This window comes from Falco cherrug, chromosome 9 (assembly GCF_023634085.1).
Source record: "Falco cherrug isolate bFalChe1 chromosome 9, bFalChe1.pri, whole genome shotgun sequence".
Lineage (NCBI taxonomy): Eukaryota > Metazoa > Chordata > Aves > Falconiformes > Falconidae > Falco > Falco cherrug.
Window position 1 is genome coordinate 47,286,459 of NC_073705.1, and position 24,532 is coordinate 47,310,990.

General features: G+C 42.7%; 1 protein-coding gene across 4 annotated transcripts in view; it reads right to left on the minus strand.

Moving 5' to 3' along the window:
• Positions 1-24,532, minus strand: part of LOC102048466 (putative threonine dehydratase) — a 52,087-nt gene that overhangs the window by 7,759 nt on the left and 19,796 nt on the right. For all 4 annotated transcript variants that reach the window (XM_055720387.1, XM_027797178.2, XM_014286861.3 and 1 more), the window contains 9 exons: positions 18,060-18,402; positions 13,050-13,166; positions 11,917-12,158; positions 7,563-7,728; positions 6,971-7,067; positions 5,980-6,055; positions 5,137-5,262; positions 3,760-3,927; positions 3,391-3,448 (listed from right to left, as the gene is read on the minus strand). In XM_055720387.1, coding sequence (XP_055576362.1) covers positions 3,391-3,448; positions 3,760-3,927; positions 5,137-5,262; positions 5,980-6,055; positions 6,971-7,067; positions 7,563-7,728; positions 11,917-12,158; positions 13,050-13,166; positions 18,060-18,402 — 1,393 coding nt within the window. The remainder of the gene's footprint in view (positions 1-3,390; positions 3,449-3,759; positions 3,928-5,136; positions 5,263-5,979; positions 6,056-6,970; positions 7,068-7,562; positions 7,729-11,916; positions 12,159-13,049; positions 13,167-18,059; positions 18,403-24,532) is intronic.

Sequence of the window (24,532 nt, forward strand, 5' to 3'; positions counted from 1 at the left end):
ACGTTATCGTAAAGAAAAAGCAACATTCAATTAATGAGTTAGGATTTTGCTGCGCAGTCAGAGGGAGAAGTAATGTGATGGATGCTCTTTTTACAGTTGATCTTTTCTGAGCTATTTAAAACCACAGCAGAGTTAAGCTCCCAAGAGGTTTGAAGTGAACAGCCCAGCCCAGCCTATAACATCAAAAAGGACCAAGGTCGGAGGGACTGCTGCCACCACCGCGGCTTCCCTGCAAAGCTGCTGGAGCACCTCAACACCCTGCAGCCCCTCAGTGCTCTGTTCCAGGACCCTCCTGTACCTGCCAGTCTGATTATGCTGCAGTTTCAGTGGTGAGGAGAAGACTTTTCTAAAACCTGATGAGCTCAAAGATTATTTTTTTTTTCAGCTGAGTTGCCCGATTCCAAATACGAGACACCCATTAAGCAGGCAAGCTGCTGATCTATAGCAGAGCCTTGCATGGCTTCAGAGCAAAGATAGTTCTTATCTTATTAAGCCATTTATTGATTTTTTTCATTGACTTCTCTGTGTCAATGATAATATGAAATTAAAGGGATTTAAATGGTTATAAAGAGGTTTACAGATGGAAGTAATTTAAGCGATAAGTTGTCCCACATGGAATCTGAGGGATATTACTGATAGAGAACAGGGAAAGTTCACAGCAGTAAGTTGCAGCCTCCTCCTACGAACTGGCCAATCCTCTAGATCTCTAGATCCAGTCTGTCAGATGATTTTTTCCTTAGCTCTGATCATTATTTCTGTCTAGATATTCCTGGTAATCTAACCTGCTTCAATAGCTGTAAAATGTGAAGCCTACCAGACTGGTTATCGGTACGATTTGCTAAGCGTTATCTATTTCAATATCGGGACTTTGGAAGCCATTCCCTAACTGCTCAGGTAAGAGTGAATCAGGGCATGGTTCTCTGCAAGACAGAAACCCAGCATGAGTCACAAGGAAGAAGAATCTAAACTGGAGGTATTAGCAGGCAGCATCCAAAAGAAGCTCCCATATTGTTTCCAAAGAATGTGACCAGCTGATCCCACTGCACAAGGCACTTCAGTAACAATCAGCTGAATCAAATGTAGCCAGAATCCATTTTTTTATTAAAAAAAAAAAACAACCCAAAACCCTCTTATTTTTGCCAGTAAAATGTTCCAAAAGTTATGTTTCAAGAAGTGTAGTTTGAACATAAAGCTTCATTTTAGAAAGTCCATACTACTCTATGAAATCAGACTACCAGCAAGGATCTTCCCACAGTGTTCCAAGCATGCACCAGATGAATAAACACTAACCCAGTAAGGCATTTCACTAGACGGGGAGTGGAGGGGATAAATAAAAAGCTCTATTTTCCTGATAAGCAATGACTAGAAAACAAGTTTCTCTCCTTTGGAAATTAAGGAGTGAATCTAAAAGGCCAATTAAATACTGAGATGACAATCCTGACAGGACTGATTTAGTGTATTAAATGAGCCACTACACTTACTGCCCTGTGCTGTCAGACGCTTCGTCTATATCCACAGTCAAAAGTATGTGCTGAAGTTAGAGTGGAGTGGGTATAGCTGTAACAACTTTCTTATATAACCACCAGCTCCACACACTTGATAATTTTGGTACTTGATCCAGATCTAAATGCATGCTTAACGTGCTGTGATTTACACTGATGAAAATGATACAAAGTCCTTTGCAGGTCTGCTTAGTAGCAAACGCTCAGAATGCTTTGCTGACACAGGGCTTCAGCTCTTCCTAACAACAAAGAAAAAAGCAAAATCTCCCCAATGTGTATTAGCCTTACTATGAAAAAATGTACATTTTTCTATATCTGGTTAAAGCAAATCCATTTTGATGCTTAAAGGTAAATTCAATGTTTTACCCTTTTTGATTACCCTTGTTTCAGTTTTCAAAGAAAAACTTCATGATTCACTAGGTGTCACCAGGCAGAGCTGCCCTCAAAGCCACCGCGGTCTATAAATCTGGAATAATACTTCGCACTTCACATCTAATTATCCGATAGCCTCTCCCAGACTGATTAAAAGCCATCATGCAAATCCAGCATCCAATTAAATTATTCAGGGACACGAATTCCTGAATAACACGGTCAGATTCCTGAAGCGGGCAGTCAGTGTGAATACATTGTGTTTCAAGTGCAGACAAGCGCGCGTGGCACTTTCTCGTTCAGGGACTGTATTTACTGCAGATTCTGATAAAATTCCCTCATTGGGAGAGGTTGCAAGAGCACTGGAAAATTGTTTTAACATTCTCAATCAAAAATGAAGACAGTGGATTTTGTTTCATTTACTTAGTAACATTAAAAAAAATTACAACATGAGAAGAGTTACAGGCTTTGTCAAATCTAGCCTTCAACTTTCAGAGTCACAAGTTAGTCACTGAATCAGAGGGACTTGTCTACCCCCTGCAGCATCACGTTACCTTCAAGTTACCCAAACCAGTCAGCTGGCCTATCGTTATGGCACATTGTGGAACAATATAGTTCTAGTCCTAGACACTTCAGAAAACCGCTAATAATCATGTTCTGAAACACGTTCACGAACTTCATCGTAGTCCTTTGCTATAGTCATCTTTAACCATTTCTTTATATCCACAGGTGAAAATACCAAGCAGGTTTTTGCATGCAGGTGGGAAATTAGATTTAAATGCCAAAATCAAAGACCTTGCTTGCTCAATAGCATCACCAGATCCCAGTTATAAGCCTGTTTAGCAAAGATCCCTAATGTGACTTCCACCTATGATTTCACAAACTAAGTCAGGTTGGGCTCGAACAGCAGTAGCACGAAATCAGTGGAACCACACCTTTGCCAAACCAGTTGAAATACGGGATATACCAGGAGACAAACGATCCTTTTAAGTGATGCTATTACCTGAGAACACCTCCTCTCTGTTACTGTATCAAATAACAAAGGAATAACGATTTTTGCTCTGTGCTCTTGGTGGACAAGGTACAAAACTGCAGCCCTAGTAAAAATGAGGATTCCTTAAGAGTAAGGGTGTTCTCCACATCGCTTTAAGGCAAATCGATCTCAGATGATTACAGCCAGCCTACACAGCTGGCTCTTCAAGTTCTGGACGGATGCTGCAGGTTACTCACCACCTCCGGCACTCCACCACACAGGCAAGGAAGGTTTGCAATGGTAACAGCTAGAGTATTTCACCCACAGTGTCGCAATAGCAGGTAAAACAGGTCCTGTGTTATTTATATGCCTACCAAGTGTTTAGTGAAGCAAAGTGCTATATAACGCAGAAGAAATTATCTATCACACTGCTCCCCAAGTCACTAAGCAAGCTTCTTCAACATCGTCGTATAAAGATGTAGGAAAACAGAATAAACTAGGGGAGGCCAGTACTGCTAGAGAAACTGAAATTACATCTCATCTTACCTCGGTAGTGAAGAGCTCAGACGTCGCAAACGTGCGTTCTTGTTTGATATCCAAAACCCTAGATCAAGTAAGGGATAAATTAGAGATCCCAACAATCGTTTGTCATTGTAAAACAGTTTCTGTAAGTGTTTGGACAGTAACTATCTTTGCTGCTTTCTGTGTTAGACGCTTACCCTATGCTGCAAAGGTGCTTTTGCATTGGAACAGAAATCAGTGAAATACAAAGTTTTTCTGAAATATAACAAGAAAATCCCCTTTGATTAATTAATTACTTACAGACATGCCTTCAGAGAACATTTGGAAGCTTGTCCAAATCTTTAATAATCTTTTTGCTATTCTGTGATTAGATTTCCCTACTATTACATCTACCTTGCATCTTCCCGAGCCAAAATCTCCAGTAGCTTTGAAATGTCTCCTGGGCAGTCAGAAAGCACAAGGGAAAATCTGCACACTCTGTTATCGAGGGTCAGGGCACGAGCTATGCACTGTTGCAGCAGGTGTAATTCCAAGTTTCCGCTGCATATAACAACTGCCACTCTGAAAACAGAGAGAAAAATCGGATTTTTGATTAGCTCTTGTGTATGCAAAGGAACCATAAATCACAGACCCTGTATTCAATATCGGCTGAAGACCCGCTAGCCCTTTGATCGATAAGTACTGCACATGTCAGAGCGGCCCCCGCTCTCCGTATCAGCTGTGGGCAGGCAGCGGGGGCCTGGAGGCTGGCTGCGTTAGTTGGTCTAAAACTTCATTTTCATTTTGCATTTCCTGGAGATCTGAGTTTTGTTAGAGATAATTAGCTGGAGAATTCTACGTCTGTTTCAAACTTTAAAAACGTGACATCATTTTCCCTGGAAGTTCTGAGGCTCAGCCTCTTAACAGTTAACTATTAATTAACTCCATCTCAAGCCTGCAAAATGGGTGCAGAAATGTTTGAAGATCAAGTGAAGCGCCACACGCTTAGCCCATGATAATCTCGCTCTGCAGAGTCAAACCTGGCCTCTTTAATCCAAACCATTGCATTTTCCCCTTTTATTTTAGTTGTACCGAACTGAAATTTGTTGCAGCTCTGTGCGTACTCTGTCAGCCTCTTCTGAAGAACTGCCTCAGCACTGTGTTAGCATACAACGCTGAGCTTGGAAATTTGATTTTGTCCTCAGTGCCTGTATGTTTAAATACATTCTGGACTAGGTCCTGCGCCAAGGCTCAATCCGCTTAAGTACTGAGTGCTCAAGCCCAGATGCAAGAAGGCACTTAGCCACACATTTAAGGCTAAGCACAGGGTAATCCCATTGACTACTGGGGCAGTTCTCGGGGCCGGGAGGCAGGTGCCACTGAGCGATCACAGAATACAGCCCAGCTCCTGTCCCACCACAGACTGGGCTGACTTCCACAGGCGGAACGAGAGAAGGCAGCAGGCTGCTAAGAGCAGGATGCGCTCCTGGCCGATGCGACCATGCCTCATGGAGCTGCGTGTAACCGCCTTTCCCCCAGCCGTCTGAGAACACAGGAAAAGGCAAGATTTGTCAGCTCTCCAGGCTGAGGTCTGTCTTGTTCAACATGGTCTTCCGACTGGTGAGTGGTCTCTGCAGCCTGAAGTCGATGCCGCAGATAAGCCCACTGCCAGCACAGGGGCAGGAATTGCCTTGTCACTCCTAAAAGAAGTAGCTTCTCTTCATCTCCTGGAACCAAGGCACTCAACCCCGTGTTTTGACCACAGTTCCATGTCTGCCATAGCTACCGTACCTTTTACCCTTCAACTCAGGCAGCTTCCCCGCAACCAGCGCTGCAAGTCCAATGGCCCCTTCCGCATCAACCGTGGCTCGCTCGTACTCCAGCAATCTCAGCATTGAAATGAGGATGTCCTCCTCCCTGAAAGCAAAAGACTTGTGCCAAAAACCCAGAAGAGCTACCAAAAGCAGAAGACAATACATTTATGGATAACTGGTTTCCTTCCATCGTGCCAGGCCCACACGACCCCAGGGTGGTGCTACCGAAAGCTGTGCTGCTGGGGGTGAACACACACCTCTCTTGTTACTAACTGAAAGGCAGGATGGCATTTTTCACTAGAACCACTGTGCTAGCTAAACCCTAGTGGTAAGTATGTTCATCCAACTTGCCCCTCCTGTGAAGATCTAATTTTATTTTTTTTTTGCCAAAGGCTACCTTCAAGTGTTGTAGAACACAAGGACAAATTTTACACCCGGAGCATGACAAGGTACTAGCCCCAGGTGAAGTTTTGGCCAAAGGGGTCAGTCTGGGAAACGCTTTTAGTCATATGATTTAGTTTTGGGTAGTCCTGCGAGGAGCAGGCAGCGGGACTCGATGATCCTTTATGGATCTCTTCCAGCCTGAGATATTCGATGATTCTGTGATATGTGGGATTGGGTTCAGCGTCTTTAGTGCCCCTCTTGGAAGGAAAGGCACCCCACCACCGCCACGCTCTCACAAAGCGTGCATGATGAAAGCTCCTGCCAACCTGCTCTCCACTGTATGTGAAGGACCACCATAGCCCGGTGGCGCAGCATGTTTTCCATACACAGCAATGCTCACCCAGTACTATTCGTTTCAGTGTTTTTCTTCACCTACCTCACAGCAACAACTTTATCCACAAGTTTCCCAGTCAGCTGCAAAGAATTGCTGCCAAAGCAGAGTCCGCTCACATCTGCAGATTTCAAAAGGCAAAAATATGAAGCTGGCTGCTTTAGACAAGTTCAACATTTTTTAGAGCCCTGCCTGTTTCTTGCCCTTAATGAGCACAGCACACTGCTGTTTTTTGCTCTTCAGTTGCTTGATTTTTTTACATGACAAAAATGTGTTTGGTGACCAAGACCAAATCTCACAGGAAGATTTTGCCATTTTGGACCCCTTGAAGAAGATGACAATTCTTCACTGGCATAGTCGCACTGCAAGAGTGACCCTGCAGCCCCACGCTTTTCACTGTTCGAACAAGGGCTGAAGGCAAGAAGTACCTTGTTAGCTACAGCAGGACAGCTAGCGAAGGAGTAGAGGCAGGCAGAGCATACGGAAAGTTAAGAAGTGTTTTGTTCGTTAAACTCCCATTTAAGACAAAGCTTCCAGAGCGTCGAGCACCAGGTAAACAGGATATTCTTAGATTGCTTAACAGTTGAGGGTTTTTGAGCAAATGATGTGGAAACAACTACATCATTTATAAACACTATTGTTCTGAAAACAGTTTTGTGAGTCTAAATATTTAAGTACTGTATTTTCCTGCCTTTTCACAAACTAGTCTTTTACACGAGAGCTTTCCCGTTGATTTTCATTCGTTAGGATGCTGCTTGTGAGCACAATGGTCGTATTTCTATTTATTATTTCTAATTCTCATTTTTCTCATATTTCTAAGTATTCACCTGAACACTTCACGTGCACTGGAAATAGTATTGTACCCCAGGGTGGTGGTGGTGGAAATGTGGCAGAAGTTGCTCTTACAGCTTGAATTAAATTCTGACTCTTCAGAGATTTCCTTTAAAATATATTTGAACTGAATTAATGAGAAAATAATGCAGTTGAAGAAGTCAGTTACAACCTTTACCTCCAAAAGAAGAATGCATTTTCTTACCTCCATAAAAGTGATGATTACTGCAAGCCTGGTCTTCAATAGGGTGGCCAGCCTTCAAGGACTGTTGCAATACAGGGAAACTTTCAGATTCGACGCCCTGGGGAAGACAAGTGCTGTCACTTTTTTATTGATCCAGTTATAACAGAAGTCACCACCAAAGTAGACACAAAAAAAAGCAGCTACATAATGTTTCGTCTCCAAATTAACAATTAATTTCAAACTGCGTAATAACTGTGCTATCACTAAACTTATGCTGTGGCTTATTTAGGACCAAACTTTTCCCATAAGAAATTATTTCAGAACACAGCTTCATTTCAAAATAAAGCAAATTTCATTTGCTTTGGAAGAATCTTCCCATATTTTTTCTTAACTCCAGCCGAGGAGCCAAGGGACAGGAGGCTTCCCAGGCTCTCAGAAGCTCTTCTCCTAGGTGAAGCCCACAGGATCAGACAGTCCCTGTCCCCAGCAAATGCAGCCTCTGGCAGTGTATCACAGGTACCAGTGCAGCGTTATCGCTAGGTACCAGCGCCTTTTAAGAATAGCTGTGCAAAAGCTGCCCAAATGCAACACTTAGAGGTGAAAGGAAACTTACAATTACAGAAATATGTGGGTTGAGGTGTTTGAGTGCAGCAGCTGACCCTGCCAGCAAGCCACAGTGGCCTCCTGCAGGGAAAATCACTGCATCCAGCTTTGGCACCTGCTCGTACACCTCCAGCCCCACGGTTCCCAGGCCCGACAGGTAGACAGCACTATCCTCCCTGCGGGAAGGAAGGGCACAGCTCAGCAGGGTTCACAGGTGGCAACGCAACAACAGTTCAAGCTACTACTGTAAAGACACCATTCAGCAGAAAAAGATACACGTGAGAGCACGTCGCCAGCACGACAGGAGGAGGCAACACATCAGGACGCTGCCATCGGACAGACCGTGGTGTGCTGTTACCTGCTGGGAGAAAACTCCTGCCGTTGACAAACCCCCCAAACAGCCTTCAGGCTGAGGAGCACTTATCTCTGTTGTTACCAGTACAGGTGTTTAGGGAGCTGGCGAGGCAGAAGTCACGCTTCTGTGCCATTGCTTCCTTCAGCTTCATAAATTTTAAGTGTTGCGGTCCAAACTAAAAGCAAAGTCCCAAAAGGAAATCTCCTTCCTTCTCTTTACAATAGGAATTTGGTGTTTGTGATAAATGGGACTTCTCATGAAATTTAATCACTACGTTCAACCTCAAAAATAGCAAACAGATTGCTACAGAGTTCAGTCTTTCCACAATCCAGCGCCAATATCTGATATCTTCACGTGACTCTGGAAGGGCCTTTAGTTGTGCCAAAACCCTCACTGGTAAAACACTTTTAGGCAAAGGTAATACAATGAGCAGGATAAGGACAAGCAGAGTCAAAGACTGAAGAAAAGCCCACTGCACAGTCACACAATTGACTTGGATCTATTTCTAAAAGCTGGTTTGCATTTTATTTAAAAGTTAGCAATGACGTACACATAGAATGATATATGAACAAAAAAATTATGAGATCACTGTATGCCTGTGTGTTCTGCTTTTTCTGGCAAACGGATAAGCAAAAAGAATTATACAGCCAATGACTTCACTTGATTTACTTGACCCAGGACATTTGGGTACTAGGAAGCTGTGCTTTTACTACTGTTAGACATGCACAGAGAGGCTCATTGCAAGAACACAGAATGCCTGCAAGGTGGAGACCAGGGCCCTCCTGGGGAGTTACCTCACATATACAGCAAACCACAGCAAAATCCTCAGGGCGAGAGTCTATATAACTACACAAGAAAGGATGGGAGGAATGAACTTACACTCCAGTAGCACAGCTAAAGACAAAGGCAAGAAATCATAGTGGAATGGGTAACTGAACCCTTGAATTTACTGGCTTTATCAAGACACTGAAGTAGCATTCTCCTCCTTCTTACATGTGACAAAATATATCGCTGGTCTCCTGAACCGTTTTGGAGCCTTATTCACAAATAAGATTCAGGACTAAGTTTGCAGAGCTGCCTCTTTCACGGTTATGTGGGAAACCATGGGGACCTGCAAAAATGAACGAGGACCTGGGACATTCAATTTACAAGTAAAACTTCTCGATCAACTGAAATTTCTGCCTGAAGAAGACTGCTCTGGGCAGGGAGGTGTATTAGCCATTTGAATGAACGTTTCAGATAATCATGCCTTCCTTGCTAACACCTAGTTAGAACACCAGCTCACTGATCAGCCTTCAGCTTTTTATAGTAATACGGGTTATTTTATTTGCCCTATGACTGATTAATTTTGCTTTCTGAAAGCAAACATATCTCTTTCAGTATCATATACCATTGAAGCGAAACCAAGAAAAAGGGCAGATAAATCTAAAGACTGTAGATTTAAAGAAGCATTTTTGAGCCAAAGCTAGAAATTTGGCCATTTGCCTTCTGAAATGTGCAATCAAAGGTGGGCCGTCAGGCTTCGGTTTTCCAACAAATTTTGGCATGTCAGCTACTGGGTACCACGTTCCCCCATTCTCCAAATAGAGGGCTCGAAAGCTATCAGCTGTCCTTCCTAGAATAACAGACTAACCAGATCCCAAATAACGAGGATCAGGTCTGGTCAGTATTTGGATATGGAGTTACACAAGAAAAAACTGGCCTCACAAGGAAGGAAGGTGTGTAATTCAATCTGTAGCACTCTTATTCCTCTGTTTCACAAATCAATCTTCCCCACATCATCCCAGAGGTACTGTGTTACTTATAGGCAATAGTCGCACTGATTTATAACGAGGTCCTTAACATCTATGGTTATTAAAAAAAAATCCCATGTTACCTAAGGAGCAATTAGGTAGGCTTAATGATTGAATGCCAACTTGGAAAATCACATTTCCTTCCTGGAATCTCGCAGGAAGTTGCACAGTCGGACCAAAAGTTTCTTTCCTCTAATTGAGCTCTTGCATGACCATTTTCATAGCACGGTATTTTAATTGCACTCAAGAAATGGGAAGGACTGACACCGACACACCCAGCTACAGGACACTACCCGTGCAGTCATGTAACATTGACTTCAGGAAGGAAAGAATGAATTGGTTAGGGAGATCGTGGGATGAAATTGCTATAGATTTTGTGCAAGCTAGAATTACACTGAAATAAAACTACATTTCAGAAGTTCCATTCTGAAGCACAGGAGGTGAACTGATGTTTTACAGACAGCTTTGGCAGGTAGCGATGAACAGAAGAAGACTGGCTAGGCGTACGTGCGTACATCTCCCTGGGAAAGCTCTCCCAGTCTACACCTAACGAAATATGTTACAGGCATCCTGTTACGAAAAGGCTCACAATTGTAGTGGGGGTTCCCCACCCCACCCCTCTTTTTTTTTTCTCCAGAGTGTGAAAAATTGCATCTGCAAGGTTTTACTTAAACACGGTAACAGACTGAATAACCCTGCTTCTTGTAACCTAAAATACCTGCCACTTGTAACCTGAAACCTGAAATAAATCAGAGTGCTTCGGCATTATTAATAGTAATGTGTACATTTACAGTGCCTCACTGCCAGATGCTGAAGTCTTTTATGTGCATTGTCCCTGGAGCTTCATGAACCTGGAGAACACCTACCTTATGTAACACGAATAATTATTTGGGGAGGAGGGGAAGATTAAACATGAAATTACAATACAACAGTTTAGTTCTTAGGTGCAAACGTGATAGCTGATGCAAGAGTTAACACATCGATTAACAAATGACTGTCAGACAGTCAGAAATCACAAAGTTACAGAAAGCTTGGTTTTCAGAGAGCCTGAATGGGTTTAAAATTCAGTGGGATCTAGGGAAACTCATTCCCTCAGGTTTCTTTAAAAGTCTCAGTCTGGGACAAGGTTGTGCCCACGGCAACAGGCAAAGCACACCAGCCAGCCCTGTGGGTCACTTGCTGTCGGCAGAGCTCACAGTGGAGTTGAAGGGTACAGTTTTTAATACTTCCTTCCCAAGCAACCAACCAGGAAAGAAATGAGGACTTTCTCCGTTCCGTCCATTCTGGGATATTCTTTCCAAGAAACGCCCCTCACGATCACCAGTTTAGTGCGGTAGGTGCCCAGGAGCCGAAGGGGAACGGGCGCTCACTGCAGCAGGTGCCGTACAAACACGGAGTCGTGGATAAAGCCTGCACAGGGGCAGCGATGGGGAGGGAGTGGAACATTCCAGCTCAGTGCATGAGAGGGACCTTCGGCTACCTCTCACTAATGAGTCACCCCTCCACGCTTTTGGAAAGCTTACTTGAAAAAAGGCAAGGAAGAAGAAAAAGGAAAAGGGAAGGGAAAGACAGAAGAGACTGCAGAGAGAAAAGGAAAAAAAGGGAAAAAGGATCCATTCTAAATATTTTTGCCTGTCTTATTCTAATTATGTCTTCATTAAATCTGGTTTGTCCAATGACCTCAAATAGTTCAAACTTAAATTTACACTCATCCTTAGCTACTTTAAATAGATGTGTGAAGAAGCCTCTTATCATCTTTTTTCACGGCAGAATCAGTTTTCTCAAAACAGATAGGCAAAAATTTCCCAGCATTAACCTTCTCTTGCTCTACACTATGCCACTGAACCCTTTGCGTTAAAGATCAGCTTTTACCCATCTTACTCCAAACAGAGAGACCAAAACTGAATGCTAGTCTTACAGCTTTCTGACAGGGCTCACAAAGAGTTAACATATATCCATTATCAAAGGAGCCCAAATAATTCCTAAATAGGAAGTTTGCCTCATTTGGGGGAAAGAAGAGCATTTCATTTTGGTTTCCACCCCCGTCATAAAAAGATTCATGATTTGTGCCTAGGAATATGTATGTAACTGTCCGTACTCCAGGTAAGGGGAATTTTTTGATGACCTGTGATCAAATTTTAATGAAACGAATTATTTTTGCAGAGCTGCGTGAGCATCTAATCTGATCTTTCTAAACAGCCTGACTTTCCACTTACTCTTCGAGGTAGAGGTACCCATTCTCCTGCGCCAACCTTCTTGCGTGCATCTGGGAATCCTTAGCGGTAGTGCCATAGGATATAACCATGGCACCGTACTCACGGCACATTTTCACTCTGGCCGGGGACGTGCTGGTTGACATGATGACGAACACTGGAATACGGAGCTCTGAGGCGTGGTAAGCAACAGCCATGGAAAAGTTACTGTCCGAGGCCACAATCACTCCCTTTCTTTGCTGATCCTAAAAAACAGGGTTGCTTATTGCATATTATATAGTGTCACAAAGTTGTCCTTTATGATCCTGGATCATTCTAATGGTCTGACTTACTTATTTTCCTTTACTAGCTGATCATATTCTGATATAGCATATGCATGTCTGGTGTGATCTCAGGACTTACAAACCGAGCTGAGAGACAGCACAAGATCAGTCCCTGCTCCTGCACTCCCGTGGGTTCAACTCTTGTCCCACTGGAACTAGCTGCAAAACTCCAGCCAATCCAAGAGCTGCTGTCTGACCTCTCAGAGCTGATATCTGGTCCCTCTTCCCTGCCTGTGTGAAATTTTTTTCATTTCAGGTTCCCTAATAGAAGTATTTATTCATATTAGTACAGAAGTGCAGGAATAACCACTGTTTCTGGGCTGCTGTATCATGCCAATTATAATTATTATTGTTGCAGAGACTCAATAACCTCCTACGGCAAATGATAAACGAGCTATTCATCTAATGATACTGAAATTCATTACAAAATTAATTGGTGATCTAGATCTTTCTCATGACCCATTGTAACTGAATTTCATCATCACTTAAAGTCTGGTGGTTTCAACATGTCAGAACTATAGTACACATTAAAACACTTTCATCTAAGTGCTGCAGAAAACCACCAATGTTTACATTTTGCAAGCTTTTCTTTGAAATATTGTTAAGTATTTCACCAGCAGATCAGCCAAGCATATATAAAGTATTTTATATTCAGATACTTGCAGACTATCTATGTTGTTCAGCTCAATGGTTCAAAAGGCAAGAAATGCTGTGATTCCATGGACATTATAGGTAAACGTATCTTTAATGCTGCTCCGTTTTTATGAACCAGAACTAATCTATTTCTTTTTGACTGTTGACATTTTGCTATACCTGAGGCAATGATGTCAGAAGGTAAAGTACACCACGTTCCTTCACAGATCCTGTGTACTGAAGGAATTCTTTCTTCAGATAGATGTCCATTCCATACTGCTTGGATAGCCTAGAATACTGGAGTATAGAAATGTCATTATGGGGATGTATGTAAAAGAAGAACCTTCCACACCCCATCAGCTCCTTGGTGAGACATGCATTCAGCTGCTATGTATGAGCTCTAAAAAATAAATTTCATAATCTATTTCTTTAGAAATACATGACAGTGTATTTCTACCCGATTCTTCTGGTTTATGGAAGTCTTTTTCAAACTCACAGCAGGGAAATACATACCCCATGCTATTACGAATTCTGAAAATAGCACTTGTTGTGGTCTTACTGTTCAAATAGAGATTTTAAAAGAAGTATTCTTATTTATTTCAAAAATCACCCTATGGTTTGATATTTTTGCACCTGCCAGAACTGATATTGAATACTCACCTCCTAAGAGACGCAAAAGCAGTTAGAAAATTCCTCTTTGAGTCCCATTACGGCTCCGCTAGAGTTTCTGACACCAATTCACTACTGAGTATTGTCCGTTTTGTATTCTAAGGCCAGTATGACATTAGAAAAGACATTATTTTTTGAAGAACAATGGAAATAAAAAAATACTTCCCAGGATTGCAAGTGTAAGCAGCAGCTGCTTGAAAATGCTCAGTGTTTGGAAAAGAAAGGATCCCAGAGCAGAGAGGAATTAGCAAGCATAGTACATGCGATGCAGTGTCCAAGTCCATGATTTTTTAAATTTGTTTTTTTTCAAATGGTGAAACTCACAGCATGCATCGCCATATTAATTTCCTGTTACCATATTATCTAAAACAAGAGTTTCAAACACGATAACTTATGAAACAGCGCTGCAGTAAGCCTGTGGGTTCCAGTTCCCCAGGCTTACAGCGTCTCTATTTCGTAATTGGCTCTATCTCTTCCATTGCCTGCCAAAGCAAATGAGGACCTGGGGATTTAGGGAATCAAGCCCTCATTTATGATAAGTCACAAAGAGAGACAGTGTCATGCATATGGTGGATAGTGTACATTGTTAATATGTACTGACACATTTTTCAGACTGTGGGAGCTCCAAAGCGAGTTTATGTAAACTGAATGTATCTGAAACAGATACTTGCTTTAATGTATACAGCTAAACTAAGTATTTCAGATGAATGTTTCAAGGCTTTATAGTGGATGTGCTGATGTTAAATTCCTCACCCATAGGTGGGGCCAGATTCTCTATTTTGCTTCTGAAAATCCTGCAACAGGAGTTACCACTTGCTGCTCCTCTGCAAATCGCAGAACTGAAAGAATGGAAAGTGCTTAGTACTCTAATAGGATAATCGTTTCTATCCTAAACAGCCTAATCTATGGAGAATGCCCACGCAAAACAGAACAGGAACACCGGACAGGAAACACTGCTTTACTGCTTCTTCACGTTGTACTAGTTTTACCATTTTTTGGTTTTGTAGACAATCTTGGACTCCAGAGTGAACAATGAGAAAAAGAATTTAAGGAGATAAATCCTGTGACTTTATAAAGTTTCTAAGTCTCTGACATTTAAAAATATGTGTCATTAAGTCACTCTTTACCACAGAGGTGGTGTACTTCAGGCCATTTTTCTTTCATTTTGATATTCAATATTTTACCTCTAGGTTACTCTTTTCTGCTTCCCTCAACTAAGGCTTTTTTATGTAGCCTAAATATAGCAATCACTTCTAGCAAAGGAGGTGTCGGTGCTATTTTCAGCTGTGCTGACCTGATGCGTGACCTTGTAAGACTTATTGAACCAGCCTGTAAGTTTTCCATTTTGTCACCGTGCTCTTATCTATGGACCACAGGTACTGGGTCTAATGTACATCACACGGCGCAGCCTCCATTTGGCATCCACAAAGCTAACATAAAGCAACCCTTAAGGTTCCTACATCAGTAACCAAACCAAGCGTGCAATTTAATGCTGATTCCTTGCTTTTCTATACGCACTACCACTAGGATATCTGGTATGATCATTCACGATGCCGTATCTCAGCTCCAGGCACACTCCTGCATAAGGATCCAAGATGCTCCATCCATGGTCTTACCTGCAGATCAGGAATCACCGCACAAAGTGTTTTTCCATTCAATTAACTGAATGGGTTATAGTCACGCTCACTTTTTTAACCCAAACATCTGCCCCTGAAAGGGAAACTTACCTCTCAGCGACGAGCTAAAATAAAGGTGATCTGTGATTTTCTTGACATTGCTCTGTGCTTTCAATACTTTGTTTTTGAACCAGTGCATGAAACATATACCAAGATATGACTTCTGCAGGAACATTACTTTCAACAGCAACAGTCATGGGCTGTTTTCACACTAAAACAAGTGGAGATACAGATCTTCCACCATTCTGATCATCCTAGAAACACAGTTCATAAAAAGAGACTAAGGAAAGTTAGCCTGTTTATCTCGGCAAAGTAAATGCAGAAAGCGGATACAACCATGTTGCATAAATCTGGCAGGGAAACCCAAGAGAAAAGAACTATTTAAGTCGAGGGGTGTTGTGGTTTAACTCCTGCTGGCAACTAAGCACCACACAGCTGCTTGCTCGCTCTCCCTCCCAGCAGGATGAGGGAAGAGAATCAGAAGGGTAAAAGTGAGAGAACTCATGGGGTGAGAAAAGAACAGTTTAACAATTTAAATAAAATAAAAAAATAAATTGTAATGAAAAGGAAAATAACAGAGAGAGAAAAAAACCCAAAGACAGAGAAGTGATGCAAATGAAAACCATTACTTGCTGCCCACTGACCGATGCCAGACCCTGAGCAGCAGACCCCCGGCAACTCCCCCCAACTTTACACACTGAGCATGAGGCCAGAGGGTATGGGACATCCCCTGGGTCAGCGGGGGTCAGCTGTCCTGGCCGTGTCCCCTCCCAGCTCCTGGTGCCCCCCAGCCCCTCGCTGGTGGGGCGGTGAGAGGAGCAGAAAGGGCCTCGGCTCCGGGCAGGCTCTGCGCAGCAGTAACCAAACAGCCCTGCGCTGTCAGCCCTGTTCCAGCACGCATCCAAAGCACGGCCCCACACTAGATGCTATGAAGAAAATTAATTCCACCCCAGCCAAAACCATCAAAAGGGACAAAGCTGCGTGAGAAGAAATGGTTTGAATTGGCCAGAGAGATCTTAATTACTTGTGAGCAGGAGCACGATCAGTTTACAAAATGTTTCATGTGACACGGATGTCTGCAGGAACAAAAGATGGACTCAGTGGTGCAGTCTTGCCTTTTCCTACATCAGGATGAGCTGGTTGGTTAATTTTCAGAGTGAAAGTGCTCATACATTTGGAGCACGTAGATGGCTCAGGGGATGGGGCCAAGGTGGACTTTACTAGTTTTGAGCTGTTGGTCTGATCCATCTGAGCTGAAGGTGTGAACAAGGTCCTTCCAGGACCCACATGGCCAAGGGTCCCCGAGCCTCACACTGGCAGATGTGCAGAGGCAGTATCCTGTAACTGTCTGGCAGAAATGCACAATGCCATGAGCTGCAGGGAAGGGATGATCCAGGCCACCAAAGGGTACGGAGCCAGCTAGCTCTGCTTTCCAAATTAAGCCGTGACACACTCGCTCTCCCTGCCCATAGACCTGCTTTTGTACAGCAAGATTTAACCCATCTAACATGACCAGAGCTGTCCAACACAGAGAAGTGCAGTGCTCATTACCTGCAACACAAATGCAAATCTTCTCTTCCTACGACAGTCTCTCCACAACAGCAGAATATTGACACCTTCACCCAGAGCACTGTCTGTGCTCAGGCACAACACTCTCAGAGGTTTGGTGGCAAACGATGCAATGTGCAGAGTGTGGTACGCTGCCTCTGTTCACCCAAGCCCTGGCCCCTGACCACCCATGCTGTACACGTGTTTGCCCACTCCCCCTGCCCCGGCTTTCCCAAGCAAGGCTCTAAGCAGACTTGTCCACTCCGAAGGAAACCCCAGGTACAGCTGCCAGGACGGTTTGCTCCCGAGTCACTCTGAATGGGAAGTGCATGAACGCAAAACACATCCAGCTTCTCTCCCCACACCCTGGCCAAGACTGCCCTGCAAGGTTCTTGTGCCACAATGCAGCCCCAAACGGTCTTGTATCATGTCCCTTGTCACAAGACGCACTTCTTCAGTAGTACGCAACAGAACCCACAGCTATCCTTATTTTGGGAGGTCTAAACTAAAAAAAAAAAAACATCATCAAAAGTAATTATGATGTCTCTGGATCAGCGGGCACCATCTGGGAACCAGGAAAACTGCCTTACAGAGCCACCCGCTGCGCTCCAGGGACTGTTAACCCAAGCAGTGGCTCAGACACCAGGGTCCCTTCCCTGTGCAGGTCAGAAATCAGCCCACGGCCAGTGAGGCTGGCGGGGTGCCTTGGTCAGCAACAGGGAGGGATTCATCAAGAGCGTGATTTGCATTTATGGGAGCATCTCAGTCATTTTCATACCTACACTGATTGATAGGTGCGTATGTTTGTGCGTTTATATTTTAATGTCCTCGTTTTGTTGAGGATGCATGTGGCAGAACCACCTGGTTACAGAACGTATACAGCCTTGCCAGGTTGACCAGGCTAGGAGGGAAAACCTGTACCTTCAAACTCTTCAAATATGAGGGCTAGTTCCAAACCAGACCCTCCCACAAGCCTGCTTACTCAAACACTGACAGTCCGCCGCCTCCAACTCACGTTCCTTGTCACAAGAGTTTTTCACCAGGAGCATAACACCACACTACGTTAAGTTTACGTCTAATGTGGTTTACCCTCTGTCATTGCATCTTTGAGGATTTAGGTTAGTGTAAACAGGTAAGAAGAGGATTATTATTGACAGTTAACAGCAACTAATATGAACACGAGTCATCTTACACAGACCTATACCCTGCAGCTCACACATACTCTGCCTTCATTTCTGATCGACTTTTATAAAGAAAAGAAACATTGAGAGAATGCAAAGCCATAAAGTCTCCCTACCATGCAAGGGGTTTTCTGAACACCGCACTGGATTTTGAAAGCTGCTGCACTAATATCTTCAAATCGAATCAGCTTGTTACAGCTTGACAGGCTGCTCCTACTGCTTGACTGAGGGATGCGGGAAAGGGCATCCCTAAGTAACTCCTCATTATGGCTCACTATCTTCATTTCCCAGGTCTTCACGTCCCCGTTCAGGTAATCCTCCTCAACAAAATCTTTGAGTCTCTCAGGGTTGATAGAGGTTGGCTTCTGCCCAATAAGGCCATTTCTTATCTTCCCATCTTTACAACAGTGAAGATCACAAAGTGCTGGGGCATCTTGTTTCTTTATTTTATTGTCATCCCTAAAAAAAATAAAAGAAACTTGTTAGGAAAGCTTGGATGATGAAAGACTTGACATTTAGCATTTATGAAGGATGCACATCTCAGTTGTCCTTTGCCAGTCTCAAATAGGCAGACTGCATTATTCCTGTCTTATTACCTCTCTCGCAGGTGCATTGACAGCTACTGTAACCAGCCAGCTTTTAGAAAAGCCACAGGTAACCTGGCATGCGGACAAACTGGGAAACCGTCATACCCAAGAGACCAAGAAAGCTATAATCCATGCTGTCTGGGCAGCCCAGATCTTCCTCAGTAGTCAGTACTCAATCATCAATGATCCCAGTTCAGCATTTCCAGAAATTTTGGAATAAATGGAATTGTATTTGCTGTACGCAACTCTGTGTTTTTCAAAAAAGGCAAATAGCTGCTGCGGAGCATTCCCTTATACTATTAATAGCAGCATCAAATGTCATTACGTGGCACACAAGAGGTCTGCTTCTCTGCTCCTGCGTACTTGCGGAGCATACTCCTGACAGCCATCGACTGCCTCCTGACAGGAAGGAAATTACTTTGATAAGGGAGAACAATTATATCCTACTACAGAGGCAAAGAACTAGGTCTCCTGATCTGCAAGATAACACTTCATAAATAAGAACACCCGCAGATAAGATGACATCATGATACCACACAAACCTCATTGCCCAAGGAACTTTGGAGAGACAACGCTGCTACAAAAATTTGCCAGTTTTCCTACCTTCAGCTGCCTTACTCTATGTCCCACAGCATTCAGGAGTTCACAGGGGATAACATACTGCAGTGTAGGATCTTGCAGCCCTACTAACAAATAAATGCCAACCTTCTAGGAATTCTTGGAATTTGGAAAGTAATGTGGGGGAAAAGGAGCATTAAGCAGAAGACCAGTGATTTGGAGAAGAGCTGATTACCACCCCTGCTGTGTGGTTATGATTACACAGATGGTATAAGCCTCTCTACACAACCAGCTCAGTTTTATTTATTATTTTATTTGGAAGAAAGGGTTTTCTAAAAAATATGCATGTTAAATTATGTCTGAGTTTTTAGCATCATCTCCAACAAAAAATACTTACCATTTTCACAAAATAATTTGGGTTTAAGTTATACAATTATTCATCAGCAGGGATAGCTAAAGCAAACGTTGCCCTAGTTTTACAGCAGCAATCAGCAGTGTAATATGCATTGTAATAATTTCCAAAAAGAATTTTAAAATATTTAGAAACAGCTGCTTCTTTGAGCAGCTGCCCCACTTGTGGCAGAGCCATCCGTTTTCTTTGTGATCCAAATAATCTGTGCCAGTAGCTCTGCTTCCTGTTACACTTCCAATTGTTTCACTGAGGGCTTCATATAACAATATGGGCAACATAAAAGGTTTTGTTATTTGAATCAAATAACATACCAGTAGCATCAATAATTCTGTGTATCCTCGCAGGACACAAAAAAGACAAATTTTGCTGTAAGGTCTTCACTCTCCAAAATTAATGAGAACCACAATAATTTTCTAAGATAAATAAATAAAGTATTTACACATGTTTATATTGAAACTTGTGATTTAAAATATTTTCCCAATACTGTACCTTAAAGCTGATACACCCAAAGAGCAGGCATTCTGCCTTCAAATTAAATACCTTATCAAGTAGCAATATTCCATGCTTTTCTGCATTTCTGTTCCTTTGTGGTTAGAGAGTTGGAACACTTTATCAAGATGTGAAGTTTCCAGTGTTAGTTCTCATGCATATCAGTTAGCTTAATGCAAAGATGAGAATCAGATCCAATTGTGTCCCGGTGAACTTGTTACAGCACAGCCCCTGGCACAAGCAACAGCTATCAGCACCTAAGAGGCCACATCGCTGTTAGGCGTTTGTATCCTACCCCCCCCCAAAAAAACACTTTCCGTACCACAGTAGACCATAACCACTCCAAAATAGAAAACCATATGCACATGATCCCTGGGCATATTATCTAAAATGTTCAGCAAGCATTAGCAATAAATGATATTTCTGGCAGTGGGTTAAAAGGGTATGTGTAGGGTAAAATATACAGGCAGATCAAAAATTTGCAATTTTTCTATGTAAAAAATTTTTTTACTGACTGGCATATGAAATAGGAAATAAAGTCACACTTTTTCCTTCCATCTGTTGCAATCAACTACAGAAAGTCCATAAAAAAAGAAAACAGCCAAAGATGACCCCCAAAAAGTCCATTGATGAACCAGGGTTCTGCTAGTAAGTACAAATTCCAGTGTACTGCCTCACCACACTAGCGCCATGAAATATTTTTACCTGCAAATAGAAAGGCCATAACGAGATATTGATTTTTGGCCCTAGTCTCGGATTTCCTTTTCTTTGGCCCTACAAAGGAGGTAAGTAAATCAGATTCTCAGTCTTTGATCTGCAGCATTGCTTTCATGAACAGTGAACAGCTGCTCAGGACCCTGATGGAGACAACACCTTATGACCATTGGAAAAAAAAAGAACAGAAGTCTAACAGCTGTAAAATACATATAGGCTCTTCAAGCTTGAGATATGTTTAGAGAACATTTGAAACATTACCATCGCAACGTTTAATATGGAAACTATCATCCATTTGCCTCTGAGAGGTCAGCAGCCTCATTACAAAAGGAATATCAACATTCTATTGTATACGTATGTATTGTATTTATTTCAGATGACTTTTTATTCTCCTTCTATGTACGTATTTTTCATTTACATTAGTGGATGACATTTTTTCCCTATTGAATCTGCCTGGGTGTGCCACAGACCCACTGAGAGCTCCCCAGCTCCCAAGGTAGACAGCGGATTGGGGTTTGATAACCCGTCGCAAACAGGCAACTAGTAACCTCGTCGGGTCAGACGCATTTCTCTCCTCACACACGGCTGACGTGCCTGGCAGAGATCAGCTCAGCATGCATCGCTTTTGCAGGAACAGTCCAAGCAGGCAGGAAAGCATGCAAGGGCTCACAAAAAAGACAGCATGCTACTGCTCGTGCACAGTAACAAAATACAACTCCTATTCCAGTGACCATGCCCACCAGATGAAAATCTGAGCCAATATAAATACAAACCCTGGCATTACAAAACTTTGCTTCTTTCAAATGGATCACTTTGTCTTTTTTGGAGTTTGTCTAGGAAAGTTTTCATAAAAAAGTCTGTCTATTTCCAGCCTTAAAACAAACATGCAGCTGGCAAGCTTTGTTAGGTGGTTATAAATTGCAACATTTTACCCTTAAAATGATTAGTAAAAGCAAACATGAAAATACTGTTTATAAACCTACTTTTTCGAGAACAGCTGCTCAGCATAACTGTAAAAAATAAGAGAAGATCCAAATGCAGACATTCCATAGATAATTAAGGAACTGGAAATACTATTATTTGTTTAAGCAGATAGCTTTACATAGTTTAAAGTCTCAAAGCCAATGCAAAGACAGCGTGTGCCAAAATGTACTTGCAGAATGATAAAAAGCAACAACTCGGAATGAATAATTTTTCTGTTTCTGTTTTTTTGAATATACTGATAATTTTCGTCGAGCTAAATAGCACCGGGGAAAACAAGTTTGGAAAAACAGTAATAAACTAAGAAATTAAGAAAAACAACAAATAAGATTTTGGGAGGATAAACCCCAGTTGCAGTACATGCTATACCTAAAGACCACAAACTGCTGCCTTCTTTACAGGGAGAAAGAGATGCCCACACAGTTACCCTGCAGTGATGGGACACTGACATGCCCCCATCAGATGACGCACAGGCAGATTGCCTTCCTCAGGATCCATGAAACAGACTAACCAGATTAAACTGATATACTGAATCTCTTCAGCTTCTAAAACTGAAGGAGCAAAAATTCTGCAGTCACAGATGTCCAGGGAGTAACAAACTGGGAAGGATTAGTCACTGTTTCTCCCAATATAAGTGTTAGGGGGAGATCATGTGAAAATACCAGAGAAAATTTAAAAGTTCCCTTCTTACAGAAAATAATTAGCTTGCAGAACTCATTGCCACAGGACGCTGTGAAGGATAAAATTGTGCAACTGTACGGAACTAGGTCTAATAGTGACCAATAAACACATCGGTCAAGAAGGAATCGCTGATTCAGGCAGCCCCTAAGCACGCACTTGGCAGACATGAAAGCGTACAAGAGGAAGCATCTTAGGTGGCTTTTATTTTTCTCCAAGCTCCTGTTACTGGCCACCACTATAGAGAAGGCACAAAGGTCGACTGCTCTTTGGTCTGACCCAGTGTTGGCATTTTGATTGGCAGACATACCCGATGTCAGCATTTGGCCCATTTGGCAGCTTTTACACCTCTTACAATATGAGTCACAACAACATGTTTTGAGGCAGAAATGAAGCTGGAATTATGGGCACACGCTCCCATGTTACTGTGCTGCTTCACAGACAGAAACTCAAGTGTCACAAAGGAAACAAAGGCATTTTAGCCTAAGACTCAAACTTCAGAATTTCTTTGTCATTTCTGCAGCAGCTTTTATCGTCTGCATTCCCCACGATAGGCACTCATCATGAAGAGGGACTGACAGCATGGTACAAGTTCCATAGAATATTTTAGCATCCATACAGGTCTACGCCATGACAGGGGCTTCAAACTCCAGTGCCAGACTTGGGCTGATCACTGGCACAGTGCAAACTGGCAAAGCGTTAAGCTTGAATACACTTCAAACCATCCCAGTGAACTGGAGCTAGCCTGTAATTAACGCATCGGCATTTTGACATATTTTCTCTGTATGTGGATTTTTAAAAAAAAATGACGTTTTGAGGCTGGAGGTTTCATAAGCTCCTATTTATGTGCTGTCATCGTCTTCAGGCTCCCTGAAGACCTTCCTGGAGCACACCAAGCAACAGACATTGGTAAGATACAGTTTTAGACGTACTTGTCATCTGCCTTCTGGATAAATGGGCTCAGATCTCATGCCTGCAAGTTCAGAATACTTATTACAGCAGAAAGTAACCCCTTTAAAGGCACTTCTGCCTCATTCCTCAGTGTTGAGCAGAGATGAGTCACATACCGGTGGGGGAGTGTCTGTGCGACAAGGGAAGCAGCCTGCTGCAGGTAGCAGTTTGCTTGGCTTATGACTGAGATTTCACTAGGGCTGGGATCTCCTCTCAAAGGAGTGAGAAAGAGGTAATCCCAGGGTATGACAGAGAGGGCCCTTTCCCTCATCCAAATCCCTCTTTTACCCAGAACCTCCCCAGCTCCATTAATCCTTCTTATTCTACATCCCCAGCCCCATCTCCTCTGACCCTTCAGGATGACCGAGCCTTCCCACCCTGCTGACACTGCCCCTGTTTGTTGCAATACCCCTTCCCAATAGCTCCTAAACATTCCTGTTCCATCCCAATTCCTCTTCTATGTTTTTATCCCCGGTCCCCAATGACATCCAAATGCTTCAATAGTGGCAATTTTTAAAAGCATCCCAGCAGCTTGTTTAAGTGGGCCTTTATGAAAGAGAAATGATAGAAAAATTGAAGCTCGATGAGATACAAATAGCAAGAAACATCATTAACAGATGTTATCTTCACTGCTAGTATTTCTAGGTTACTGCCCCGTATAGTGTCTGAGCATCCTCCACAGCACCACAGGGTCTTGCAAGTAAACTGCTCCAGGCATGGGGAAGGAACACGCTAGATCTCTCTTTGACAATACAGTTAAAAAAGATCAAAGACAATACTGCACTCAAATATTACTTTCTTGAATCACCATTATTTTGTACTAGTACTTAGAGACATCTGTTTGAAACTGTATCACTCCAACTAGCGGCAATTAGGGGATGGAAATTTAAAATGTATCTCTGACATTCAGATACACAAACCCTCGGCAAAGTGATTGTTCCTAAGTCACATAGGAATCACCAACACCTTGCCCTAAGCAGAAATATATATTCAGTAATCATTAGCTCAACTTCACTGATAGAAACTGGGGCACAGACAGATCGAGTGACTTGCCTAAGACTCCAGCAGGAAGTTCATAGCAGGGCTACTTAGCAGAGTGTCTTAAAGACAAAGAGATCAGGGCTTAGTTACCAGCCCGCACGACACAAATGTTAGGGGATGTATGCACTGCGACCATCCAACACAGACAGGTACAGAATAAGCAAGCCTTGAGGCTGAG